We start from the raw sequence: 23,819 nt of genomic DNA on the forward strand, positions 1-23,819 counted from the left end.
GCAACACATGCCAGCTCCACCTAGGCGATGCCCTGTCTGTGACAGAAACCATATCATTTGGTTCTGTGAGCGGTTCCACGGTTCGTCGGTCCGTGACAGGATCGCAGCTGTAAGGAGAGCTTCGTTGTGTCACAATTGTTTAAGGGACGGCCATAACGCGGACGCTTGCAACCACGGCACATGTCGCATATGCCGCAAGAAGCACCACACGCTACTCCACCAAACAGTCACAACCGCGGAACCCACCTCGCGAAGGGCGACAGAGTCTTCCCAGTCGACGGAGACAACACGGCAGCCGATTTGACTAACACCGGAAGCTGCGACGGGAATAAGCGGTCATAAGGCCTTCGTAGTCGACGCCGTTACGCAAGACCATTTAGTGACCGCTCAGGTCTATATCTTGAACAGGTATTATCAACCTGTCGCTTGTCGGACACTCATTGACACTTGCGCCTCGACCAATTTTATGACCGAGACCCTCGCCAAAAGGCTAGACATTCCGTTAGGAAGGTGTTCAGTTCCCATCGGAGCACTCAATACTATGACCACAATGTCAAAGCATACAATTACAGCGACAATTCAATCTAAAACCAACACGTACAACCGGACATTGACCTTCCTAACGATACCTACGATTTCCGCCTTCATTCCAGACCAACCTATTGACCGCGCGCCCATAAATATCCCGAAAACATACAATTAGCAGACCCAACATTTCATATACCTGCACCTGTCGATCTATTATTAGGCGCCGGAGTAGCATTGTCCTTATTAAGTGTCGGGCAAATAAATTTATCACCTACCAACGGTCCAGACTTGTTCTTGCAAAAAACCAGACTAGGATGGATAATCGGGGGGAGTCTGTCAGGCGACAACGACAATACAGGACGATTTGGCGCGTTTCTGTGAGTTAGAAGAAGGACCCCAAATTCAACGACTATCAGACGCCGAACGGATCTGCGAGGAGCATTTCCAACGAAATATTCACAGGAATCCCGATGGCAGATACGTAGTAGCACTCCCGTTCAACGACAAGCTGCCGCAACTTGGGGAGTCCAAATCTAGGGCGTTAAAACGCCTGTTCGTTTTGGAACGCAGGCTGCAGCACGACCAAGGTTTATCGCAACAATATCGGTCTGTACTGCAGGAGTACCAGGACCTAGGACACATGTCAGAGAGACAAGATACCGACGAAATCAGCGACGGTATTATCTATCCCATCACGGGGTCACGAAGACTTCCAGTGACACCACGAAGTTACGGGTGGTGTTCGACGGCTCCGCAGCAACAACAACAGGCGTTTTGCTTAACGAGACGTTGCACGTTGGACCGAAGGTTCAAGACAATTTATTATATATCCTCATTAGGTTCCGAAGTCACCGGTATGTGTTGAATGGCGACATCGAAAAGATGTACAGACAATTTCTAGTCCGCCCCGAAGACCGGAAATATCAGCATATCCTATGACGTGATCCTGCGGGTGATTTGAAAACATACACACTAAACACAGTTACCTTTGGACTATCCGCCGCTCCGTACTTGGCCATTCGCTGCCTCTCGCAATTGGCTCAAGACGAAGGACACCGATTTCCAGATGCCGCGCAGAGTCTGGTAAGGGACTTCTACGTAGACGACCTACTAACTGGAGCACCAACGGTAAAGGGAACCTTGGCCTTGCGAGACCAAATGATCCAGCTATTAAGTTCAGCCGGGCTACAAATACGACAATGGGCTTCAAATCACAAGCCACTCTTACATGGATTACCCGAACAGCACATCAATAAGAGACTTCACCTGGGGGAGTCCTCGACAATAAAAACATTAGGCGTTGTCTGGGATTCCACCGATGACACAATTCGATATTCCGTGACCAATGTTACACCCACGAAATCCGTTACCAAACGGTCTATCAGTTCTGTCATCGCGCGAATTTACGACCCTTTGGGTCTTCTCGGACCAGTTATAATTGTCGCGAAGATTTTATTGCAGAAGATCTGGACAATGAAGATTGATTGGGACGAGTCGCTGCCAATGACCGTACACACTGAATGGGTGCAGTTTTGTACGCAATTACCTTTATTAAATAACGTCACGTTTCATAGGAATACACTCATCAATGAACCAACATCCATCGAATTACACGGCTTCTGTGATGCCAGCGAACGAGCATATGGGGCCTGCATCTACCTTCGTTCAAGGAATGCGGACAGGCACTATCAGGTTGAACTCTTGTTGGCAAAATCTAAGGTGGCTCCGCTAAAAACCCAATGAATTCCACGATTGGAATTGTGCGGAGCGATACTCCTAGCCTCATTAGCCACAACAGCATAGAAGGCTCTACATGTCACCATTAATCGCACCCTCTATTGGACCGATTCCGCCATAGTATTACACTGGCTGAGAACATCGCCACACCTACTCAAAACCTTTGTCGCGAATCGAGTCGCTGAAATCCAAAGCAACACGAGCATCGAAGACTGGCGACACGTCCTAACCGCAGACAATCCCGCAAACATCATCTCCAGAGGCCGATCACCGGAGGAGTTCTTACAACCATCAATATGGCACCACGGACCGAGGTGGCTACAAGAGGAGGAAACACATTGGCCTTCAGGAAACATCTCATGTCCAAACGATCTTCCGGAGCAGAAAACTGTCGTTTGCCTAACCACTACCTGTCCTGATATCAATTTCATTGAACGATTTTCATCATGGGGAAGATTAATCAGGGTCATCGCATACTACCTGCGGTGGAAACGCAGTCACACGCAGGGGTCGGAAACTCCCCTCTACAAGAAGTCTAACATTGACTGTAGCGCCATCTACTAACCATCCGTCATGAATGTACTAAAAGTAGACATATATATATATAAGTATACTATATATGTCTCTGATATATATAGTACTTCTCAGAATGATATATATATGTATATATATAGAATACTAAATTTTGGATAGTCATAAAGTGACTGCTAAAAATCATAGATTTATGATTTAGCCGATTTATTATCTGTAAATCATAGATCTGTGATTTAAAGCAGCCACCTGCAGGGATAGGAAAATAAATTAATAAATCTGAAATGGTATGAAAATTATAATATATTTAGAATGAAATTAAACTGTCCTGTTGCTGCGCAATACATTTTTTTCGCCTTTTTTAATCGCTTCTATATAAATTATATGGGTAGTTGTATTCATGCTTCGCCTTCTCTTTAGCAAAGTGTTTATAAATTTGCACCACGCCGTTACGACGATAGTGACTAATTCATTGACATAAATATCTGTTAAAATATTGCCGTGTTTGGTACAATGAAAAGAATAATTAATATTAATTAATAAAATAGTTTTCAATTGCATTTTTAACTGCTGCGTATGACAAATATTTGGCAAATGTTGCAGCAGGAGCTGATATGTTTTTTTAAAGTTATTTTGAACGCTGCTATTCTGCTCTGATACTGCTGCACAGCAATCAGCGCACATTCTAATTGATCGATGTCTTAATACTTTATAATTTGTCTGGCTTAAAAAACTGTTTCTATTGTCCAAAATTGGAAACAAGTTACCTGGTGTGCTCTGGTGTAACATGTTTTCAATGGGATATTCCTGATTATGGTTTGGAGTGCCAGTATTTAGTGTTTCAAGTGTTAACAACAAATTGCCATCGCAAATCGTTTCGCAATTTCCGAAACTATTTTTCGAACTTAAATTATTGACTAATAGTGTTTTAAAATTGCTTTTGAAATGTTTTGCTGTGGGATTCGTGTATCTGTAATTTAAACTGCGGATGCACCCGAAAAAATTTTCAAGTGGATCCTGATTTAAATATCTGGGCCTGAAGTACTTGAATCCTAATCTTTGCAACAATTGCCACAGGGTTTGAAACCCGCCAATTGTTGCTTGCCAATGTTTGAGTACTGGGGTCGTATGCACAGGGCAGTGAGTACTGATGCTGACAAAGCGCATTTCAGACAACTTCTTTATTGCACTACCCCAAAATTCGCCATGGTTGGATTTTCTGGTAACTATACTCCGGAGTTCTGTTTCGGGCTTTACCGAATGACCATTAACCGAATCGAATAGCCTGTCGAAAAATAACGCCATTTCCGCCGTGTCATGGCCTTGCTTTACCGGCATTCGGAGATGGCCAATCTCTGTCTCCATTCCGCCTACAAGTAAAACAAATGTTAAAAAAAATGCACTATAATCATTAGTTTAACAGTACAAAAAAAAATAGAAAAAACACTTACTATCAAATTTTGTGTGGTGGTCTATGAATCCTGCCACAGATCGACTCAAAATTTGTGTCGCGTATTTAACTTTCATTTTCCTGATTTTGTGCTTCAAAATATGCTCATCTGTTAGCTTCGGCATCAATCGACATATAGATTTTGAATGGATGTCCATTTTATACGCCAGTTCAATTATTTTCCATTGCGCAAAGCGCCGTTCATTTCCTTCATTCTTAAAATCTAATTCTATATCTTTAGTTAATAAATTATTTCTGATCCCCTTCATCAGGTGAGGTGGATCGTATAGAGGACAAATTTCTACTCCAGCAAGGTAGATAGTGTTACCTACAAAATATTAAAATACAATAAAATAAAGAAATAAACATATGTCATACAAGGATGACTGCTCCGTAGTACATTAGTACTTACTATATTCTACTTTGTCCTGCATATTTATCCTTGTGTCTGCTTTTAATTGGTTAATTGCAGCCACGTTTGTTTTTCCCTGATCGCATATAAGCGCAACAGGCAAGAAACCACTATCCACTACAGACTGTATTATTTCTGTAATACATTGTACTAAATGTGCGGTACTTGCCTGATTTTCCGTAAAATAATATGCAACAGGGAACTTCCACCCGGTATGTATACCTCGAATCATAAATACCAACGCATGATCTGCGTATTTCATCGTTCTTATAGTCTGATAATCTTCAAACCCCACGATACAGTCCGATACTTGATCGTATTCAACGTGGGGTTGTATTGCCATCTCATCAAACATTACACAACACACTTTATCTATGCTGCTCATTGTTGTACCTTTTTCCTGCAGTTGTCGACATATGAATTGATTGCACCCTGTATTGACATTAATTCTATTTAAGATCTGCCTCAATGATCTTGCAGACGGAAGGTGAAATATACTTTCTAATAGTCTGTAACACCTTCCAGACTGCTTGTATAATGCCAACGCAAGAACTTTTTCTTTCATTGTAAATCTTCTTCCCTACAATAATAAAAAAATGAAGTAATTAAATGAAATATTAATGAAAATAAAGTATGAAATATAATACAAAAGCAAATATAAATATAATTTGCCATACTTGAGGTTTATATTCAGAATTGCGAAATTGCATGCTAAGAAATAGCTGTTGAGGTTTAGAAAGAGTAGACATAAGCTTTAAAAATACTGTATTTTCAGTACACTTCTGAGCTTCTCTTAACCTTTTTCTGTACCCAATTAATGTTTTGGATACATTTAGCTGCTTTCTTCGAATTTGTGTCGCTATGTTATACAGCCGTGCAGCCTTCGGTGTTAAATCGATTTCAGAATCATTATTCTGTAATAACTGAAGCCTCTTACGTTTGGGTGTAGAACTTACGCTAGGGCCAGCTTCATAAGAGATATTCTTATTTTCTGTAAGGACATCATCATTCCTTTCCTCATGTACATCTTCCATAATATTCTAAAATATATTATACTCTTATACTTTTTAACCAATAATAAATAAAAAATCTTCTTTATAACAGTAAACTGTGCTGCTTATAATATTTTGTACAGTGCAACAATACTTACGTGTTGTGTATGTATATTTGATGCCACATCATGCACTGATGCATTTATACTGGGATTTTCTTCAGAATATCCACTTAAATTCAATGATGGAACAACGTTATCTTTTAATTTTCGCTGTGCATATCCCAATTTATAATCATCCTCAGCAAAATGCAAATAGCAAATCCTGAGTTTCTTAAAATCTTTGAGACTCGACACATCCATTCTAAATGGAATAATGTTTTTCCATTTTTCGAGCTGCTCCGAATTAGATGGAAAGCAATGGCTTGGCACATCGTGCCGTGATGGGCAACCTAAAACGCAGCACGCTTGGACCATTTTACGAATCACCTCAGTTATGCTCAGTTACTAATAGGAAACACGTTTAAGAACACCACTGGACTCCACCAAAATGGACGCTATGATGCTATGACGCTACGACGCCAAACAACGCCAAACGACGCCAATGTAGGCGGCGCTGATTGTCGTCGTAGTAGCGCTATCTACGTACTGTCCGTCAGCAGGGAACTAAAACTGAAAAGCCAAGAAAATCAGTGAGAGTTTCCGACCCCTGGTCACACGGCAAGGGGACCACTCACAGCTTCGGAACTGAAGTACGCTCATGATGTCATAATAAAATTAATACAACGAATGCACTACACTGAGGAAATGAAGAAACTAACAACGGGCAACGGCCAGACATTAAAGGGCGGACTTCGACGTCTAAATCCATTCATTGACCGCGACGGACTTCTACGAGTCGGTGGTCGACTAAAGAATTCATTCATGCCATTCGGTCAACGACACCCGATCATTCTGCCGAAGACCCGAGTCACTCCATTGATATTAGGAAATGAGTATCGTGCTCATTTACACGCAGGTACTCAGGCCACCCTTTATGCGGTCAGACGGCGCTACTGGCCCATTGACGGCCGAGACCATGTCTGGAAGGTCATAAAGACCTGCGTCCGCTGTTGCCGAGCACAACCACCGCCTGTGGATTACATCATGGGTAACCTACCTACAGCCAGGGTCACGGAATCTCGGCCATTCACCAATGTGGGAGTCGATTATTGCGGACCTTTCTTCATAAAGGAAAGAAAACATAGAAACCTCAATCGGGTCAAGGTCTATGTTGCAGCTTTCGTCTGCCTCGCCGTAAAGGCGATCCATTTGGAGCTCGTCAGCGAATTAACAACTGAGGCTTTTCTGGCGGCCCTCAGACGGTTTATCGCTAGAAGAGGATTTTGTACGGACCTGTATTCGGACAACGGTTCCAATTTCGTTGGGGCAAACAACGAGTTACGTGAACTGCGCTCACTACTACAGTCCGACGATCATCGCGAGAAGGTCACCACCTTTCTCGCAGAACCGCCATCAACTGGAACTTCATCCCTCCGTTGACGCCTCACTTTGGAGGACTTTGGGAGGCTGCGGTGAAGTCATTCAAATATCATTTGAAACGCGTTGCAGGCGCAGAATCGTTCACTTTTGAAAACTTCAACACCCTAATTATTGAAATCGAATCCATATTGAACTCTCGTCCACTCACTCCAATTTCATCTGATCCAAACGACCTCCTGGTCCTCACACCTGCTCATTTCTTGATCGGCGACTCCTTGACAAGTTTGCGTGAGAGAAATTTCAGAGATACTCCATCGAACCGCCTATCCAGTTGACAACACGTCCAAAAGGTGAAGCAACATTTCTGGACCAGATGGCACCGAGAGTATCTCAACGAGCTGACCACTCGCAAAAAATGGACAACAAAATTTTGTTCGCCGGTTTTCGGACACAGTCATCCTATTACATTACGAGATTAATTTTCACACGAGGGACAATATTTTAAAACTTCAGTCGCTGGCTCATAATCAATTTTCTTCCCCGCGATTTGAAAATTTTATTAAATATTCATGGTATAAAAGTGGATATGTATCATCGAGACCACCTCATTTTGAAAATCCCGTGGAGTTCTGCTATGCTGCAGATAATGAACCACGATGTCACGTATGTGGTGATGAGGCTATTATTACTCGTGCTTGGTGCCGAAAGCCTTTATGTTTGAAGCATTTCTTCGATGATTATCATTTTTGTCATGAGTATGTTCCTTAAGTTATACAAATCACTTGTTGCATATTAAAATTATCAATTTAATACATCTACCATCGAGTATGTATAACTTTAATTATTTTATATCATGCAATACAAATTTAACAAGATTGACCATTGTATGTTATAAAAATAGTTGTTTTCCACTTAGGCGGATAAATACTATCGGTATAACGTCAGGTACGATTAAAGTATCACACGCTGACTCAGCGGGCATTCGCGCGAGACATAAACAATAAAAATCTGCGAAACTGTAGGAGGCAATTTCATAAACATATATATCAATGGATTTGGAATAAAATGCTCTACATTTTTTGTCATTACATAAATTTAAATAAGTTGTAAAATAATGTTATGAACATTTTTTTTGTCATAAACAAATGGTATTTTCAGCAATCTGTTAACGCCATATTATTGTATATAAAAAACCATTAAATCCGCCCATTAGAAGTTTTCACGTATCTTCTTTGGTTTTCGAGATAGCAGTTTCAGGTCGAAACTTTGAGGGGTGGTTTCACCCCTTAAAGTCGCGTCTCAGCCGATATAAAAAAATACGTGTCCCTTATTTTTACCTGCTTAACAAATTTACGATGTTTCATCAAAATCGAAGGGGGACACTTCGCGGCCTTTCCTTGTAAGTACCCGAAAGTCAGTTTGACTCGAATTATGTTCCGTGTTTCGCTAATGTAAATTACGTGCTTCTAAACGCGTGTCGCCTAGTTGACCGTAGAGATCAGAGTGATCGCTGATCGATCGGCACGCCGGTCCCCAAATTACCTGCGTTCTAGTGGGGATAGCACGCACGCGCCTAACGAGGTTGTCGCTAATTCCCACTCTTATGGGGATAAGAGTAGGGACTCTCGGTCACGTGTGACTCAGATATTATGTATGTAACCTAAAGGGATCTGTACGGTTATATATGCCCCCTCCCTTTAATGAGGAGCATTGCAGGTACTGCAATGTGACGTGGATTATAGATGACATGAATGACAGGCGATTGAGGAGTCCAGCGGGAATTGAATATTCCTGTTTGAAGAAAAATGAGACTAATAGTGTTAACTCAAACTTAGATAGTCTTTAATGGAAACTTGGCGGCTGTGTATGACACAGCTCAGAATTAACAAGTGATGTATATATATATAAACAAAAAAAACAAACCAAAAAAAACTTTACTTCTACTCGTCTTCCTTGACGCACACCCATTCATGACAGTTTTAGTCAAAACAATTTATAGTAGATAATGTATTTTAATTTATTCTCTTAGCGCGGGTATAAAATCTCAAAGACACGATATCTAAACGATCGCAAACAACAACAAAAAATATGGCATAACTGCCTTTTAAGTCGCAGTTGCCTCTATGCGGACACTAACTAAATAAGAACTTTCGTTGTTCGTTAAAACAAGACTTATAATATGTTGATAATAACAAAAAAAAACTTGGCGTTCTTGCCCTTTTAATCTATAATAGTCCTTACGCGGGCACACAAAACAAAAAAAAATTTGAAAACCTTTGTTGTAAAAAAAAAACTTATAATGAACTACTAGTCATTATTGCAAATCGCAAACATGATTGTAATAAACCAAATTTCAAATTTTGCAAAGAAAAAAAACAGAACCATATCGGACGGCGAGCTGAACCAACGGAAACTCACGTATTTAAAATAAGGGGACTTTCTATGCCGAATGGTGACGAAACTGTATTATCAAACGCACGCACTTTACTGTCTTTAGGACGGAATCGGGGTATCCGATTCAGCAACCAAAAAAGGAGTCTATCATCCCCTCAGTCAGGTTCAACAGGCCCAGGGGATCGCCGGGGTCTACGCTTGGGACAGGTATCTGAGGGTCTTCGCTGCGTGGGGTCGGATCGACCTCTCCAGCCGTCACCGTGGATATCTCCATTGTGTGTAGATCATTACACTCTGAACACAGCTCCCAGGAATCGTCGCTTGTCTCTGCCGGGTAGAACTCGGATGATAATGCTCGAGCGGAGGCAGGGTTGGCTCCGACCTCTCCTATGGTAACGGAACTCCCCTCGTCCTCTGCCTTAGATGTTCCGGGGAGTCCGGTCAGCACGCTGGCCGTGGTTGGACCCCTCATGGCACCGGCACCCTCCGACGTAGATGGACCCTCTTCTCTCCTTCTCCCTTTGGCTGACGGGGGCTCATGCGCCTTGTCTGATCCGGTGGCGATGCACAGCCGTCCTCTGCCGAGGGACCCAGCAGTAATCCCGGCCTTTGGTGTCTGGGTTCTCTGATTACGGCGCGTTGCCGTAACTTGGGTACCCCGGTCTCTTTTAAATGTTCCCGTTCTGGGCGAGTACCACGTAAGTAGCATTTTGACATTTAAATCAGGTGACGGGGGACGGTGGTAGGGTATATCCACTCCCGTCTGTGTTACCTTGGACGTCATTGCCCATTTGGCGTAAGCTTGGCACGCCACGTCGGTTTTGTTTGCACTCTCGGTTACACAATTTGCGTTTGATGCTTCCATGCTCTGAACTTTGTGTAGAGTTGTTCATGAATGAGCTCTCTCCAGATCTTGTATGGTCGATTTATAGAATAATTTCCCCACCTGATGGCCCCACCATTGGTATATCTTATGGTGGTGGTATACCACCTCGCGACGTTTGCTCATCCCTGCCCCCGTCACTCGCTCGGGCCCCATTCCTCTGCTGGGTGGGTTGCCCCTCGATAGCGAGTCGCTACCGGTAGGGGCGTAAGTTGGAAACATGGAAAGTTCCGCGCGATGTTCCCGTTTCAGGGTGACGTAATTCGAAGGTAGCAGCCCCCTTTCTTTGGTCCAGGATGTATAGACCTTCGTATAGGTCAAAGAACTTGGCGACCTCGCGATCCGCCGCGCTTGATACGGGGTTTGCTTTAATAAGTACGTAATCCCCCACGTTATATGGATACGCTGTACGCCCGGCGTTCGCACGTTCCTGTCGCTGAAGCCCCTTTTTCCTCATATTCTCCCGCGCAAGCTGCAACTTGAATTCCAGTGGTATATCCCGACATTCCCTCTCGATGGAACTTCCGATCCATTTGTCGCACGGTCGGCTAGGGTATGTTTTCTTTAATAATTCTAACGGCGTGTACCCTGTACTGTGGTGATATAATTCGTTGCTATACGTCTCGATCACCGGGACATACTGTACCCATGCCAAGTGTTTCGTACTCCTGAGAATTCGACCGACTTCTCTGTTGACACGCTCGACCGGATTGGTTTGAGGATGACGGATAGAGAAGAAGATGGATCTGATATCATGTTTTTTTAGCTCCTCTGCCCACACCTTCGAGGTGAACTGCGTACCATGGTCGGTGATTATACGCGCAGGTTTACCCACGCTCGAAATGAAGTCTTTAGTTAAACGAGTTAGCGTCACCGCTGTCGTGGCACGCCTAAGTGGGTATAGCCTCACGAATTTCGAGAAAACATCGAGAAATACCACAAGGTATTTGAAACCACCCCGTGCGGTCGGCAGAGGACCATAGTAATCCACGGATACCAAATCTAGCGGCGAACCCCGCAGGATTAGCTGCATGTCTGCGTGATTTGCGTGAGATAGACATTTGACGCGTTGACAGATATCGCACGCTGCAATAAATTTGCGGATGGTTCTTGCCAACTTTGGAAAGTTGTGACGGTCCTGCGGTGGACCGGGGAGGAAAGACGGCTCAGTCGTATGGTCAGGGTTCTTTTTGAATGAGTACTCGGTTCGGGTATGGGTGGTAACATGTTTATTCAGGTCTATCTTACTGACTAACGGTTTTACGGATGATGCGGCGGAAATCTTGAGTTCTTATAGTTAAAGATGATCGCGAGAACGCGGCGCGGTCTTAATCCTACGCGGGTCTTATACCTAGTCGGACGCGGCTTAAATCTATAGTTCGCGGCGGATCTTAATACTATCGGCGCGGATCTTATGACTACGGTTCGCGGCGCGCGTCTTACAGTCTAGGTGCGGTCGCGTGAACAACGTTTCGCAGGGGTGTTAGACGGGATGGGGGTGTCGTAGGAGCGGTAGTGGCCGTAATAGTGGTACCCTCGGTTAGTTGGCAACGCCGTCCCTCGGGCCTGGCCAGAGGACCTGTGTCCCGTCTGCTGGTGGCTTCCGCCGGGGCAGAACGGAGATCAGAGGTGCCGAAATGCAGGAAGGCCACCAGACGGGCCTTCCGCGGGCGGAGGTTATCGACCTTTCTCGGGGCGGCCGGATTTCACCAAACCGTCCCGGAGCCGTGGAGGAAGCAGGAATACAAAAACAGGAGTCGTGCTCGATCGTATCGGCGGTTGCGACGGTGCGGGGTCGGTACGCTCGCTTTCGCTTTCAATTTAAAGATATCAATTTGATACATTTATCACTACCTGGATGTGCATATACCTCATGGATCTCTTGGATTAGGGGATAGACGTGATTTTCGGGGATGACACATCGCCATCCTGACATTTGATGAGTATGGAAAAGTACTCCACCCCGGAGACTATACTTATCTTTTAAAGCGTCAGGGTTACTTGTTAGCTCTTGAATGATTTGTCCTAGCTTAGAGTCCGAATTCTGGTGGAACGACATATTTGCGAGCAAGTGCTCCAGATCTTTAGATAGCTGTCTTGCTAACATTGCCAAGATTGGAACTCTAGTGTCATCATTGGAGTCTGAGCTTGAAGCTCCGTGGGTTATCCGACTGAGGCAATCTGCCGGAATATTTTCCTTTCCCCGACAGTGCCGGACCTCGATTGAGAATCCATCTGGTTAGTCGCTGACTAAGGAACCTGCTACTCATAAGGAAAGTGAGCGCATGGTAATCTGTTGATAAAATGATTTGAGCTCCATGAAGATAGGTACGAAACTTAGCAACACCCACACAATCGCCAGAAGTTCCTTTTCTGTGGTGAAATAGGCCAGTTCTGGGCCTTTGAGGGTTCTACTCCCAAATGCTATGGGCTTCAAATCACCCTTGTCATCGTATTGAGCTAATACCGCCCCCAACGCGGAAAAACTAGCATCGGTTGAAGGATAATATTCCTTATTAGGGATTGGGAAGCGGAGCACAACAGTCTCACAGAAGACCTCTTTGGTTCGTTGGAATGCCTCGTCCATTTCAGTCGACCACTGCCAACGTCTCCCTTTCTTCAACAACCCCAATAATGGCGCGACTACTTCCACGTGGTGGTTTGCGAATCGACTATAAAAATTGATCAAACCCAGGAAACCCCGAAGTTGTCTTACGTTTGAGGGGGTAGGGAAATTACGAATCGCCGCTAACTTTTCTGGATCTTGTCTGAGCCCTTCAGGGGACAGAACATGACCCAGGAACGTTATTTCTCGTGTCATAAATTGCCATTTATCAATGTTGACCGTCAACCCATGTTCCCTCAATCATTTAAACAACTTTGAGAGGTGATCTAAGTGTTCCTCAAATGATTCGTAAATGCACAACAGGTCGTCTATAAAGTTGATCAGAAATGACTCTAGACCATTTAATACCCTTCTAAGGGCTCGTACCAGACTTGCAGAACTAGTCTTCAAACCGAACGGAGTTACAGTATATTCATAACATTTTCCACGATACAGAAAGGCCGTGTATTTGCATGATTCCGGAGCGAGAGGGATCTACCAGAAACTACTCGTGAGATCGAGGCTGGTCATGTAGCTGACTTTTGGAAAACGTTGAAAGATTTGATCAACAGATTCGGACATCTCGTGGTCGGATAGAAGCAGCCGATTTAACATTCGCGCATCTAAGCACAGTCTTAGTGACCCATTTTTCTTAACTACCGGAACTAAAGGGTTAATATATGCACTGTTTGATGGTTGGATGATATTATACTGTAGCATTTTGTTGATCTCATCATCTGCTTGCTCCAAATACTTGAGCGGAATGGGGTATGTTTGCTGGACGAATGGAACGTCTTGACGTACTATCAGTTGGTGTTGGTAACAGTGAACACGACCCGGGCGGTCACTCCAGATTCCTTTTTGACTCTGTTTCGAAGCGTAACGCTATTTTAAATTTCGCCGGAACTATCCTGACAAGGATATGCAGGAAGATTGTGGAAAAGGTAGTTTAATAAAGAATCGAAATTTGTCACTCAATGATAGCACAAATCACTTTATTAACTCCGCTTCCGCGATTGAAGTCTCGATAAGCGTATAACTTCCCCGTGACACGTTGAAGGCGAAGCGAATATTGTCGTTAGGAGTTCGAATAGTCGAGCAAGCGATAAGCGCGTTGATAGAAGTAAGCGAGACATGTGTATTGCGTTCGATGTTTTGAACAAAAGTGATCTATCAATCACCTACAGGCACCGCGATCACGCGTGGCGCCAGGATCGAGGGTTTCGTGACGTCATTAACGGACGAGTTAATTTGTCAAGCGGGATTCTTAAACTAAGCGAAATTAATGAATAAAATTAAATCTTAACCTAATTGTAGTATTAATTTACAACCTTAACAGACTCAGAATAATGTTTCGCAGACGTTGACGTTGGGAAGAACATAGCTCACACGTGTCCAGTTTATCGTCGATCCGTTTTTCGATAGCATTGAGTGACTCCCGAACGAACGCAGGTGTTGTAAGAGTACGGTCATCTGTTGTTGGTGTCTCTTTAAGCGATTGTATTTTGATTACAGTTTTATTTCCCTCAATGTTGATGAGTAAGTGGTCTTCCCCTAGGTCTACAATCGATTGAAGGGTTCGTAGGACGTCAATTCCGAGTACGAATGAATGAACCAAACCTGGCACGACAACTACCGGTGCGGTGTGTTCGGCAGAATGAAACTGTATCTTTACAAGTAATTGTGTATTTAATCTTGCGGATTTGGACCCCGTTGCTCCAGTAATACAACTATTTTTAATCGGGAGGGCAGGACATGCCCTAAGTTCCTCGTAGTGTTGTTGGTACCAGACATCTGACATGGCCGTGATTGCACTTCCTGTATCTAACAGCGCAATCACGGGAATGTTGTGAACTCGTATTGCAATTTCTGGACTGCGGTTTGTGTGGATTGGTACCCGCCGAGCTGGGTCAACGGCCCGCAATTCTTCACGTAGATCAGGGAAAAGTGTCATGATAGAGTTTGTAGTGTGATTCCCCGGTCCCTTGACCAGCGAGGTTCCTTGGACTGGCGCCGGGGATGAGCCACGTCCACCTATCGGGGACCTCACTGTTCGTTTCCCAACAGATCCGCCGATTCCTCGTCTTCTGCCGTTGGATCGGTTGAGAGCTCGTCGCCTACTTCCGCTACCCTCACATTGACTGGTGTATTGTCAGGTCGGTAGTTCGGATTACGAGGTTGGTTTCTATTGTTGTCATATGGGCGGTTCCGGAGCCCGTCTCTCTGCTGAAAATTTCCCGGTGGCGGCTGATTCCGAAAATAATTTTGAGTGTTAGCGTTGTTCCGGGATTGATTATTAAATGGAACTGTAGGTCGCGCTGCAGTGTTCTGATCCGTGTTCCGCGACTGGAAGCGGTTAACGGTGCCCCCATTATCCCAACGGTCCAGAAGTGCAAGGAAAGCTTCGACTGTTGTAATGTTTTGTGCTGATACGGCGTCGTAAACCGACTGAGTAAAATGTCGTGCCGTTAGATCGATAATTTCTTCATCTGTTCGTCGGGGGACTAGATCTCTCGCGTTCCCTATTAATTACATTGCGTAGGTGACCCGCAATGTACCCGAATCCTCACGGTAATATTTAGACTCAAGATTTGTCCGAATCTTTCGCTGGACAGCTGTGCTCCAGAACCGGTTTAGGAAACTACTGGCAAAGTTCTCCCACGTCCTTACCTCACTTGATACTAGATCCCACCATTCGCTCGCGATACCCTGATCAATTATTAAGTGCATCTCCGCCTGAGGGATGTGCGCAAGCTTGATAAATCTTTCTAATTCGCGGAGGAACTTTGGTGGTCGTTCCGTTACCAACCCCTCGAATTTCGGAAGCTGTGATTTAACTCTTTGAGGCACAAGATTTCAGATCAAAAATAGACCCATGTTGCACAGGAAATTTATCGGGTTTTAAATGAAACAAAATTGGTATATTTTTATTAATAAAGGTATAACATCATGTAAAAACATAACAAAATAGTAATATTTAATTAAAATTGTTGTTATTGGGCGCGGCTCAAATAGTCCCACCGTGCCACATTGGTTTATGTATGGTACTTGTTAAAACACATATTTTTTCCCAAGCACAGGGGCATTTTGCACACACTACAAGACCAGAGTGTTCGAACCTCCTTTTTCTTTGTACTACAAAGTGCACATCGTTTACGAGACGAACGTTCTGGTAAATGTTTTGAATCTCGCTTTCTTATTTCTAATGAAACGTTAGGTTTGTGTTTCCGTATTTGGACTGACAATGAGTTATTGGTACACTTAGTTAGTGCGCTATTATCTATAAATGTTTGACTAATAAAACCTTCGGCACATTGACCTTCAAATACTTTTAATGTGATTGTTTTACCCAATTGTTTATATAAAATATATGCATTAACAACACACGCGTCAAGGAAATAAAAGAATATGCGGTGCCACCATTTCTTACTCCGACGATCAAGGTTGTAATTAGACATTAATTGATCAAATTTATCTACTGCACTCGTATTATCATTATAATCCGCGATCAAAGAAGGACAAGTAATCGATTTTCTAATCCCCATACGATTTCTTCTGTATACTATGGAAAGTTGACTTGGACTGTGAAAATTTGAAAGAAAGAGGACGGGCTTATTATCTATCCACTGTGTTGCCATTATTCCCGTATCACTTACAAATGAGTCATATTCTCCTTGTTGCGTACGCGGTTTCTATTCGGGATGAACAGAGGAGTTCGTACTTCGCACGCCGAATTAACTTTGTGCGAATTGTTGTTTCTTCGAACTGGACTGTATTTGGTTGTTGAGAGAGTGACACGTCAGATAATTCAAGGTTCGATTTATTCGTGTTCTATGCTTGCTTTCGTAGAAATGCTGTCTAGCGTTCGTTGTCGTGTTATATTTATAGTGCTACGTTGGTGGTTACAAGAATTTGTGCATACTGATTGGCTGTTGAAAAAGGGAGGGGGTGGTGTCGAAAACTGCTGGATGTGACTATGTATATAAGGGAATTTTTGTCCCTTCCGATGGTCATTTGAAATTCTGGGCAATCCTTGAGTGACCCACGCAGGGGTATGAAGGGTCCTATTTATGACCGTAGCAAGTAATAAACCCAAGGAACACCTCGACTTTTGACGATCATCTGAATAACATAAAAATTATGACTCGGCTTCGAAACTGGGTATAACGTGTTAATAAACTAATTTTTGATAGTAACGGTTCTTTGGACAGGTATTGCTGCTACGGCAACTTATGCTACCAAGAATTCGCTACGCGACATACCGGCCCCCTTGAACGGTCACGTTCAAAGAAGAGAAAGGAAGCTTAATCCTCGTCGGTTTGCTAAAGAACGAAATGAGATCTCTTAACACTACCTTACAATATATAATAATCACGCAATGCAGTGTACAATGTTATGTGCTAAACTACCCTATTTCTAAATTTACTTGCTATAATACAATTGTACAAGTTTATGGATTGGTTTCTTCCGTGCATGCGCTGTCTATAGGTAATGGCGCGAGTTTCTTAACGCTTCGTTTGTAAATTCCTGAGGGTGTTTTTACGGATACTACACGTATGACCTTGTCTTCTCCTGGGTGTAGCTCCATGATTCTGCCTAGACTCCACTGTAATGGGAGTAGATTGTCCTCTCGTATTAGGACCAGTATCCCTTCCTTGATGTTGGTGGCGTCGCCGACATGCTACTTGCGTCTGGTATGTAGTTCCTGGAGATATTCCCTGTGCCATCGTGTCCAAAAATGTTGTTTAATTTTTTGCGTGTGCTGCCATAGTGACAGCCTATTGGTTCGTACGTCCGTTAATTCGTATTCCGGCAGAGTTTGTAACGAACCACCAATTAGGAAGTGAGCGGGTGTTAAAGCGAAAAAATCGTTTGGATCTGATGATAGGGGTGTTAATGGACGAGAATTAAGGATAGCTTCGATCTCGATTATAATACTATTAAACTGCTCATAGGTAAACATAGCTTCGCCAATAGTTGCCTTCAAGTGTTTCTTAAAAGACTTAACTGCGGCTTCCCACAGGCCGCCGAAATGAGGTGAACGTGGGGGAGAAAATGACCAATTGACTTGCTCATTGGTCAAATATCGGTTCATCTTTCCCTTGTATTCGTCAGAGTTTACAAATGCTTGGATTTGAAGGATTTCGTTCTTTGCGCCGATAAAATTGCTACCATTGTCAGAATATAAATTTCTAGCTTTTCCCCTTCTTGCAAAAAAACGTTTGATCGCGGCTATACATGCTTCTGTAGTCAGGTCGGTGACGAGTTCCAAGTGAGTGGCCTTCGTAGCAAAACATACAAATACGACTACATAACCCTTAATTTTTTTCAAGTTTCTGTGCTTTTTCTCCTTTAATAAAAATGGTCCGCAATAATCTATACCTGTATTTTCGAATGGCCGTGCTTGGGTCACACGATCCCTTGGTAAATTTCCCATAATATATTCTGGTACCTTGGGGTTAGCTTTAAAGCAATTAATACAATGGTGGATTACCTTGCGAGTAAGGTTTTTCCCATGTATTGGCCAATACTTGTGTCTGACGGCACTCAACGTGGCTTGTATACCTGCGTGCCAATAGTTCAAATGTTCATTCCTAATTATTAATTACGTAACGTAATGGTTCCGCGGTAATAAAATTGGGTGTTTGCTTGTATAGCTAATAGATGCGTGTTTCAATCGACCGCCTACTCTGATTAAACCGTTTTCGTCAACAAATGGCGTTAGGTTAAGCAGTTTGCTTTTTTTACTTACTGGATTGCCTTGTTTCAAGTCTCTTAATTCTTGCGCAAAGCTATGTGATTGAACTAACTTTAGGATGTGTGCATGAGCGTTTGAAATTTCTGTGGTCGTCAATTTACCAGTAACCCTGAGCTTGCCCTTACAATTATTATAAAAACGTAGTACATATGCTAATACTCTATTAAGTTTCCTGATTGACGAAAATCTATCCATGAAATACGATGCATCAATAGTTGCTAATAGAACCTTAATGTTACGTTTTTCCGGTACATCTATAGTGGGTAAATTAATGAAAGGCCATGTTTCCTCTCTGTGTGAGAGCCAATGCGGGCCCTTTAACCACAATTGGTTGTTAAGGATCTGCATTGGTGTTAATCCCCTGGATATAAAATCCGCCGGGTTTTCAGAAGTTGAAATGTGTCGCCAGACATGGATGTCCGTCTGTTCTTGAATTTCGCTGACTCGATTCGCGATGAATGTTTTTAATAGATGCGGCGGCGTTTTGATCCAATGCAATGTAATGGTGGAATCTGACCATAATACAACCCTTTCAATTTGAAGATGATTCAATGCCTTGATGATTTCTTTGAACAAATTAGCTAATAGTTTAGCAGCACACAATTCTAGACGGGGTAATGAGATAGTTTTTACTGGGGCAACTCGCGATTTTGCGCATAATAAACTAACCTTACAGTCGCCTAATTTGTTAACTGATCGTAAGTAAATGCACGCACCATACGCAGATTCGCTGGCATCAGCAAACCCGTGTAGTTGAATTGTCGTGGGGTTGTCGATAATGGTTTTTCTTGGTATTGAAAATTTGTTTAGGTGCGGTAGTTCCTGTCTAAACTCTACCCACATGGTTAAGATTGATTGTGGAACTGACTCATCCCAAGTTATGTTTGCCTTCCATAGTTGTTGCATGATTATTTTTGCGCGAACTATTACCGGTCCTAATAATCCCAATGGATCAAACAATTGTGCTATTTGTGACAATATCGTACGTTTTGTCGGACGAGCATTGCTTTCGGTAGCTCTTATACTGTACAGAATATTATCCGTTCTCGGGTGCCAGCCAATACCTAACGCTTTCCTAGTCTCGTCTATGTCTAAAGAAAGAGTGCGTTCGTGATTACTCAATTCTAAATCCTGGATTAGCCCTACATCATTTGATGTCCATTGTCTTAGATTAAACCCGCCTAGCCTTGCTAATGATATTGCTTCGTCACGAATTTTCAATGCTTCTTCGCGAGTGGAAGCTCCGGTGAGCAAATCGTCCATATAAAAATCTCTTTTAAATATTGCAGCTGCTAGGGGGAATTTATGCTGTTCGTCGTTAGCTAATTGTTGTAAGCAACGCACTGCTAAAAACGGAGCCGATGCTGTTCCGTATGTTACCGTATTTAATTGATATGTTTTCACAGGTTGGTCCCGTGAATCGCGCCATAATATCCGTTGGAAAATCCTATCATCAGGATGCACTCTAATTTGTCGGAACATCTTTTCAATATCCGCGGTCAAAACATATGTATAAGAACGGAATCTAAGTAATAATTTATATAGAGTATCTTGCAAAATAGGCCCGTTTAATAGTGTATCATTTAATGAGATCCCTGTAGACGTTTTTGCGGACGCGTCGAAGACTACGCGTACCTTTGTTGTTTCGCTAGACTCCTTTACTACCGCGTGATGCGGCAGGTAGAAACCCTCGGTTACCTCGTTTACGATGACCTGCGTCATATGCCCTAAATCCTCGTATTCCTTCAAAAATTCGCTATATCTAACTAATAAGTCTTGATCCAAATGCAATTTGCGTTCTAGTGCATAAAACCTCTTCTGTGCTATTTCTCGCGAATTACCTAAGAGCTGTTTTTGCTCATTGAATGGCAGCCTCACACAATATCGGCCATCTGCGTCTCGTACGGTGCCTTGCTTAAATACATCCTCCGCGGCCCTTTCCTCTGCTGATAAATACTGCTTATCTATGAATTCTTCTATCTCCCAGAATTTATTTAATGTTTTGTCTAACGATGTTGTTACGTGAAACGAATTTACTAATGTGGGTGCTCTATATGGTGGTTGTATATTTGATTCGCCAGTAACTATCCAACCTAACAATGTCTTTTGTAGAATTAGCGCACTGCTGCTTAACTTAATCTGTCCGATGCTTAATAATTTAAAAAACAGTGTGTTCCCTAATAAAGCATCTATTTTTCCTGGTTTATGAAATTCTGGATCTGCTAATTGAATGTTTCGCGGCAATTGCATGTTTGAACGGTCGACTTGTCGTGAAGGTAATAATCCGGTAATAGAGGGTAGAGTTATAAATGATACCTGATTTGAAAACGAACTATGACGCGCCTTGACAACGGTTTTTACTAGGTATTGTGCCCTGGTCGCTTGTTGACCCACACCTGAGAAGGTTAAATTAATACCGTGTTTTTCTAACTGTAATTTCTCTGCTAAATCGTTTGTAATGAAATGAGTTTGTGACCCTCCGTCTAATAACACACGACAATTATGCTCCTTATTGAATTTGTCTAATATTTTAACCCGAGCTGTATCCAGTAATACTTCGGAACCGCATGTAACCGTTAATGCGGTCGCATTCGTTCCTGAATTTGATGCCTGGTTTCCTACTTGTGTAGTATTATTACTAAAATTTACTCTTGTAACGGGGTCGGTCGGTTCGGTGCGCACGGCGTTGCGCACCGCGATCGGTTTCCCCGTGCCAGGGTTCGCAAGGGAACAGGTCGGTAAATAACGAAACAGGTTTAAGTAGAAAAATATGAATTTATTCAAGCAAGAAAATAACTACTGGCTACTATGAAGCTCCAGCGGCGGTCCTAACCTCGCCGAGCTGGTGGCCGGGCGGTGGTCTCCGGCCTCGGATACTATAATCATAAAATAGGCTGGTGGTTAGACGGATGGAGCCGTTTTCCTTAAGACTAATGTACAGATCTTACGTACTACGGTCGGAACCCGGTCCGTCACAGAAATCACGCGGAACTTATACCTAACGCTCTTACAAGCTAAACGGACGCACGCTGGTATACGCGGAGCGCGGGCGCAAGCGGAGCGCGAACGCGAACAATTCAGCGAAAACGACGAGGCACTATCGAGTGCCGAGGAAGCGAACGCAAAAGTCGGGAAAGGAATGACCCGATTGGGTCGACGGTCTTTATTCAATCGCGCTGCGGTGTTTCGCGCTGCGGTGGAGTTGTTGCCCGTTTGCCTCACGCGGCTCGTCTTCTCGTACGCCGAGGTAGAACCGAGCAGCGAACGAGACGACGACCAATCCTGGCCAGCCTGGGTAGCGCCGCGAAGCTGGACGGAATCGGCTGCCAAAGGCAGAATACGGTGCCGTGTAGACTAGCGTTCGGAATCCCCGCGGAAGCACCAGCCGATATTATGAACGCGCACTAGCTTGGTCACCCCGGGTCAACCACGGGACTGACGAGGCTAGGCGCCTACGGCCGCTGGACCTATAGGAGCTGCCAGGTCGTAGCGTAGTGCAATGCTACGGCCCGTTGGCCAGAGATCTCTTCGCCAGGAAACCCATGGCGTCGAGAGCTCTGGTGCTTCGGTCCGGACCTCCTAGGAGGTCCCCTCGGGGCCGAAGCCCCGAGGCAACTCATCGATCATCGCATCGATCGGTCCTACTTATAGTCTAATCGCACGGGAGTGGGGATGTCGCCGTGGTGGGGCCCGCGATGCGCGACGCCGATCCGCGGCTGTCGTCGCACTCTGTTCTCGTTATTAAAATGTAGTAAGGTATTGTGTTTCTGATTACATTTTTTGCAACCGTTAGCTTGACAATTACTAACTAAGTGGTTGGATCGAAAGCAATTGAGACATAATCTGCTTCTTTTTATGACATCTAACCAGTCGCGAACTGCTGCTTGCAAAAACTGTTTACAATGATATATTTCGTGATTGTCTTTACACATTACGCATTTATTAACGTTTGCCATTGCTACATAAGTGTGGCCTTTAGAACTGACCCTATTTCGTTGAAGACGATCCTGACACGCGTTTCCCCTAGATGTAGTAGGAACTTCCGTTTCGAGTTCTTCACCGCGCGCCTGTTTATTTATAAATTTCAATAATTGCTCGAACGTTGGCATCTCATCGGTTTCTAAAGTGCGCTCCCATCCGCGCCGTGTATTTTTGTCTAATTTTTTGCCTATCAAATAAACTAATATCGCGTCCCACTGCGTTGTAGGTTGACCTAATGTCGCGAGTGCCTCTACATGCATTTGTGCTTGTTCCGCCAAGGATCTTAGATTCGCGGGTGTATCACGCGTTACCTCTGTCAACTCAAACAAAACCTTTAAATGAGACTGAACTATTTGTCGCGGTTTATTGCACCGTCTTTGCAACAACTCCCAAGCTACCAGATAGTTGGGTTCCGACGCATTTAAAGCGGAAATCACCGACGCAATTTCCCCTCGTAACGCATTTTTCAATAAATGGAATTTTTGCACCGATGGTATGTCTTGATTATCATGGACTACTGTTTTAAAGGTATCGTGGAAACTATGCCACTCAATTGGATTACCGTCGTATGGTTTGATCTCTATTTTTGGTAGAAGCGTGCTCTCTTGTCTTATCATTACGGTATTTGGCGACTCCGTGACTCTACCGGAAATTATCGATGTGTGCGGAGCTCGAAATCCCTCAATTCGTCTATTCATGATACTCATTATTCTAAGATAGTTACGTTCAAAATATTCCCTTTCGACATTATGAACCGATTCCTCGTCTTCTATTTCTATACTCAACTGAATTTCTTCGAATTTTCTGCCTAACTCTATTGCCCTTTCCTTACGACTTTGTAAATCATGCACGTCGAAATGTTCTCCCTCATTCAAATAGGACTCTATACGCGTAATCTGTGCTTTTATCGACGCCCGTTGTTTCTTAAGAACCTTCAATTGAGCTGATTCTTGTGTATTAGGCATGTTACAATTATGAGCGATATAACAAACGAGATCGAGATCGATGCTAATTATACTACGGGAAGTGTGTTAAAGGAGTGGTGATTCGTAGACTCACCCTACCGA

General features: G+C 43.5%; 3 protein-coding genes across 3 annotated transcripts; 2 read left to right on the top strand and 1 right to left on the bottom strand.

The window, feature by feature from the left end:
* The first annotated feature begins 180 nt into the window (after positions 1 to 180).
* Positions 181 to 2,271, top strand: LOC123989197. The gene is given in 5 exon segments (XM_046289897.1): positions 181 to 335; positions 409 to 686; positions 689 to 866; positions 868 to 1,382; positions 1,511 to 2,271. Coding segments are annotated over 5 exon segments (1,887 nt in total).
* An 843-nt stretch (positions 2,272 to 3,114) lies between these two features.
* LOC114881487 lies at positions 3,115 to 6,012 on the bottom strand. Its single transcript, XM_046289898.1, has 5 exons — positions 5,809 to 6,012; positions 5,336 to 5,698; positions 4,659 to 5,238; positions 4,248 to 4,574; positions 3,115 to 4,166 (listed from the first exon to the last, which is right to left on the bottom strand). The coding sequence occupies exons 1-5, from the start codon at positions 6,010 to 6,012 to the stop codon at positions 3,115 to 3,117; spliced, it is 2,526 nt and encodes an 841-aa protein (XP_046145854.1).
* A 783-nt stretch (positions 6,013 to 6,795) lies between these two features.
* LOC123989198 lies at positions 6,796 to 7,191 on the top strand. The gene has a single exon (XM_046289899.1). It carries the CDS (start codon positions 6,796 to 6,798, stop codon positions 7,189 to 7,191), a length of 396 nt encoding a protein of 131 aa, XP_046145855.1.
* Positions 7,192 to 23,819: the final 16,628 nt, after the last annotated feature.

This window comes from Osmia bicornis, unplaced genomic scaffold, assembly GCF_907164935.1.
Source record: "Osmia bicornis bicornis unplaced genomic scaffold, iOsmBic2.1, whole genome shotgun sequence".
NCBI lineage: Eukaryota > Metazoa > Arthropoda > Insecta > Hymenoptera > Megachilidae > Osmia > Osmia bicornis.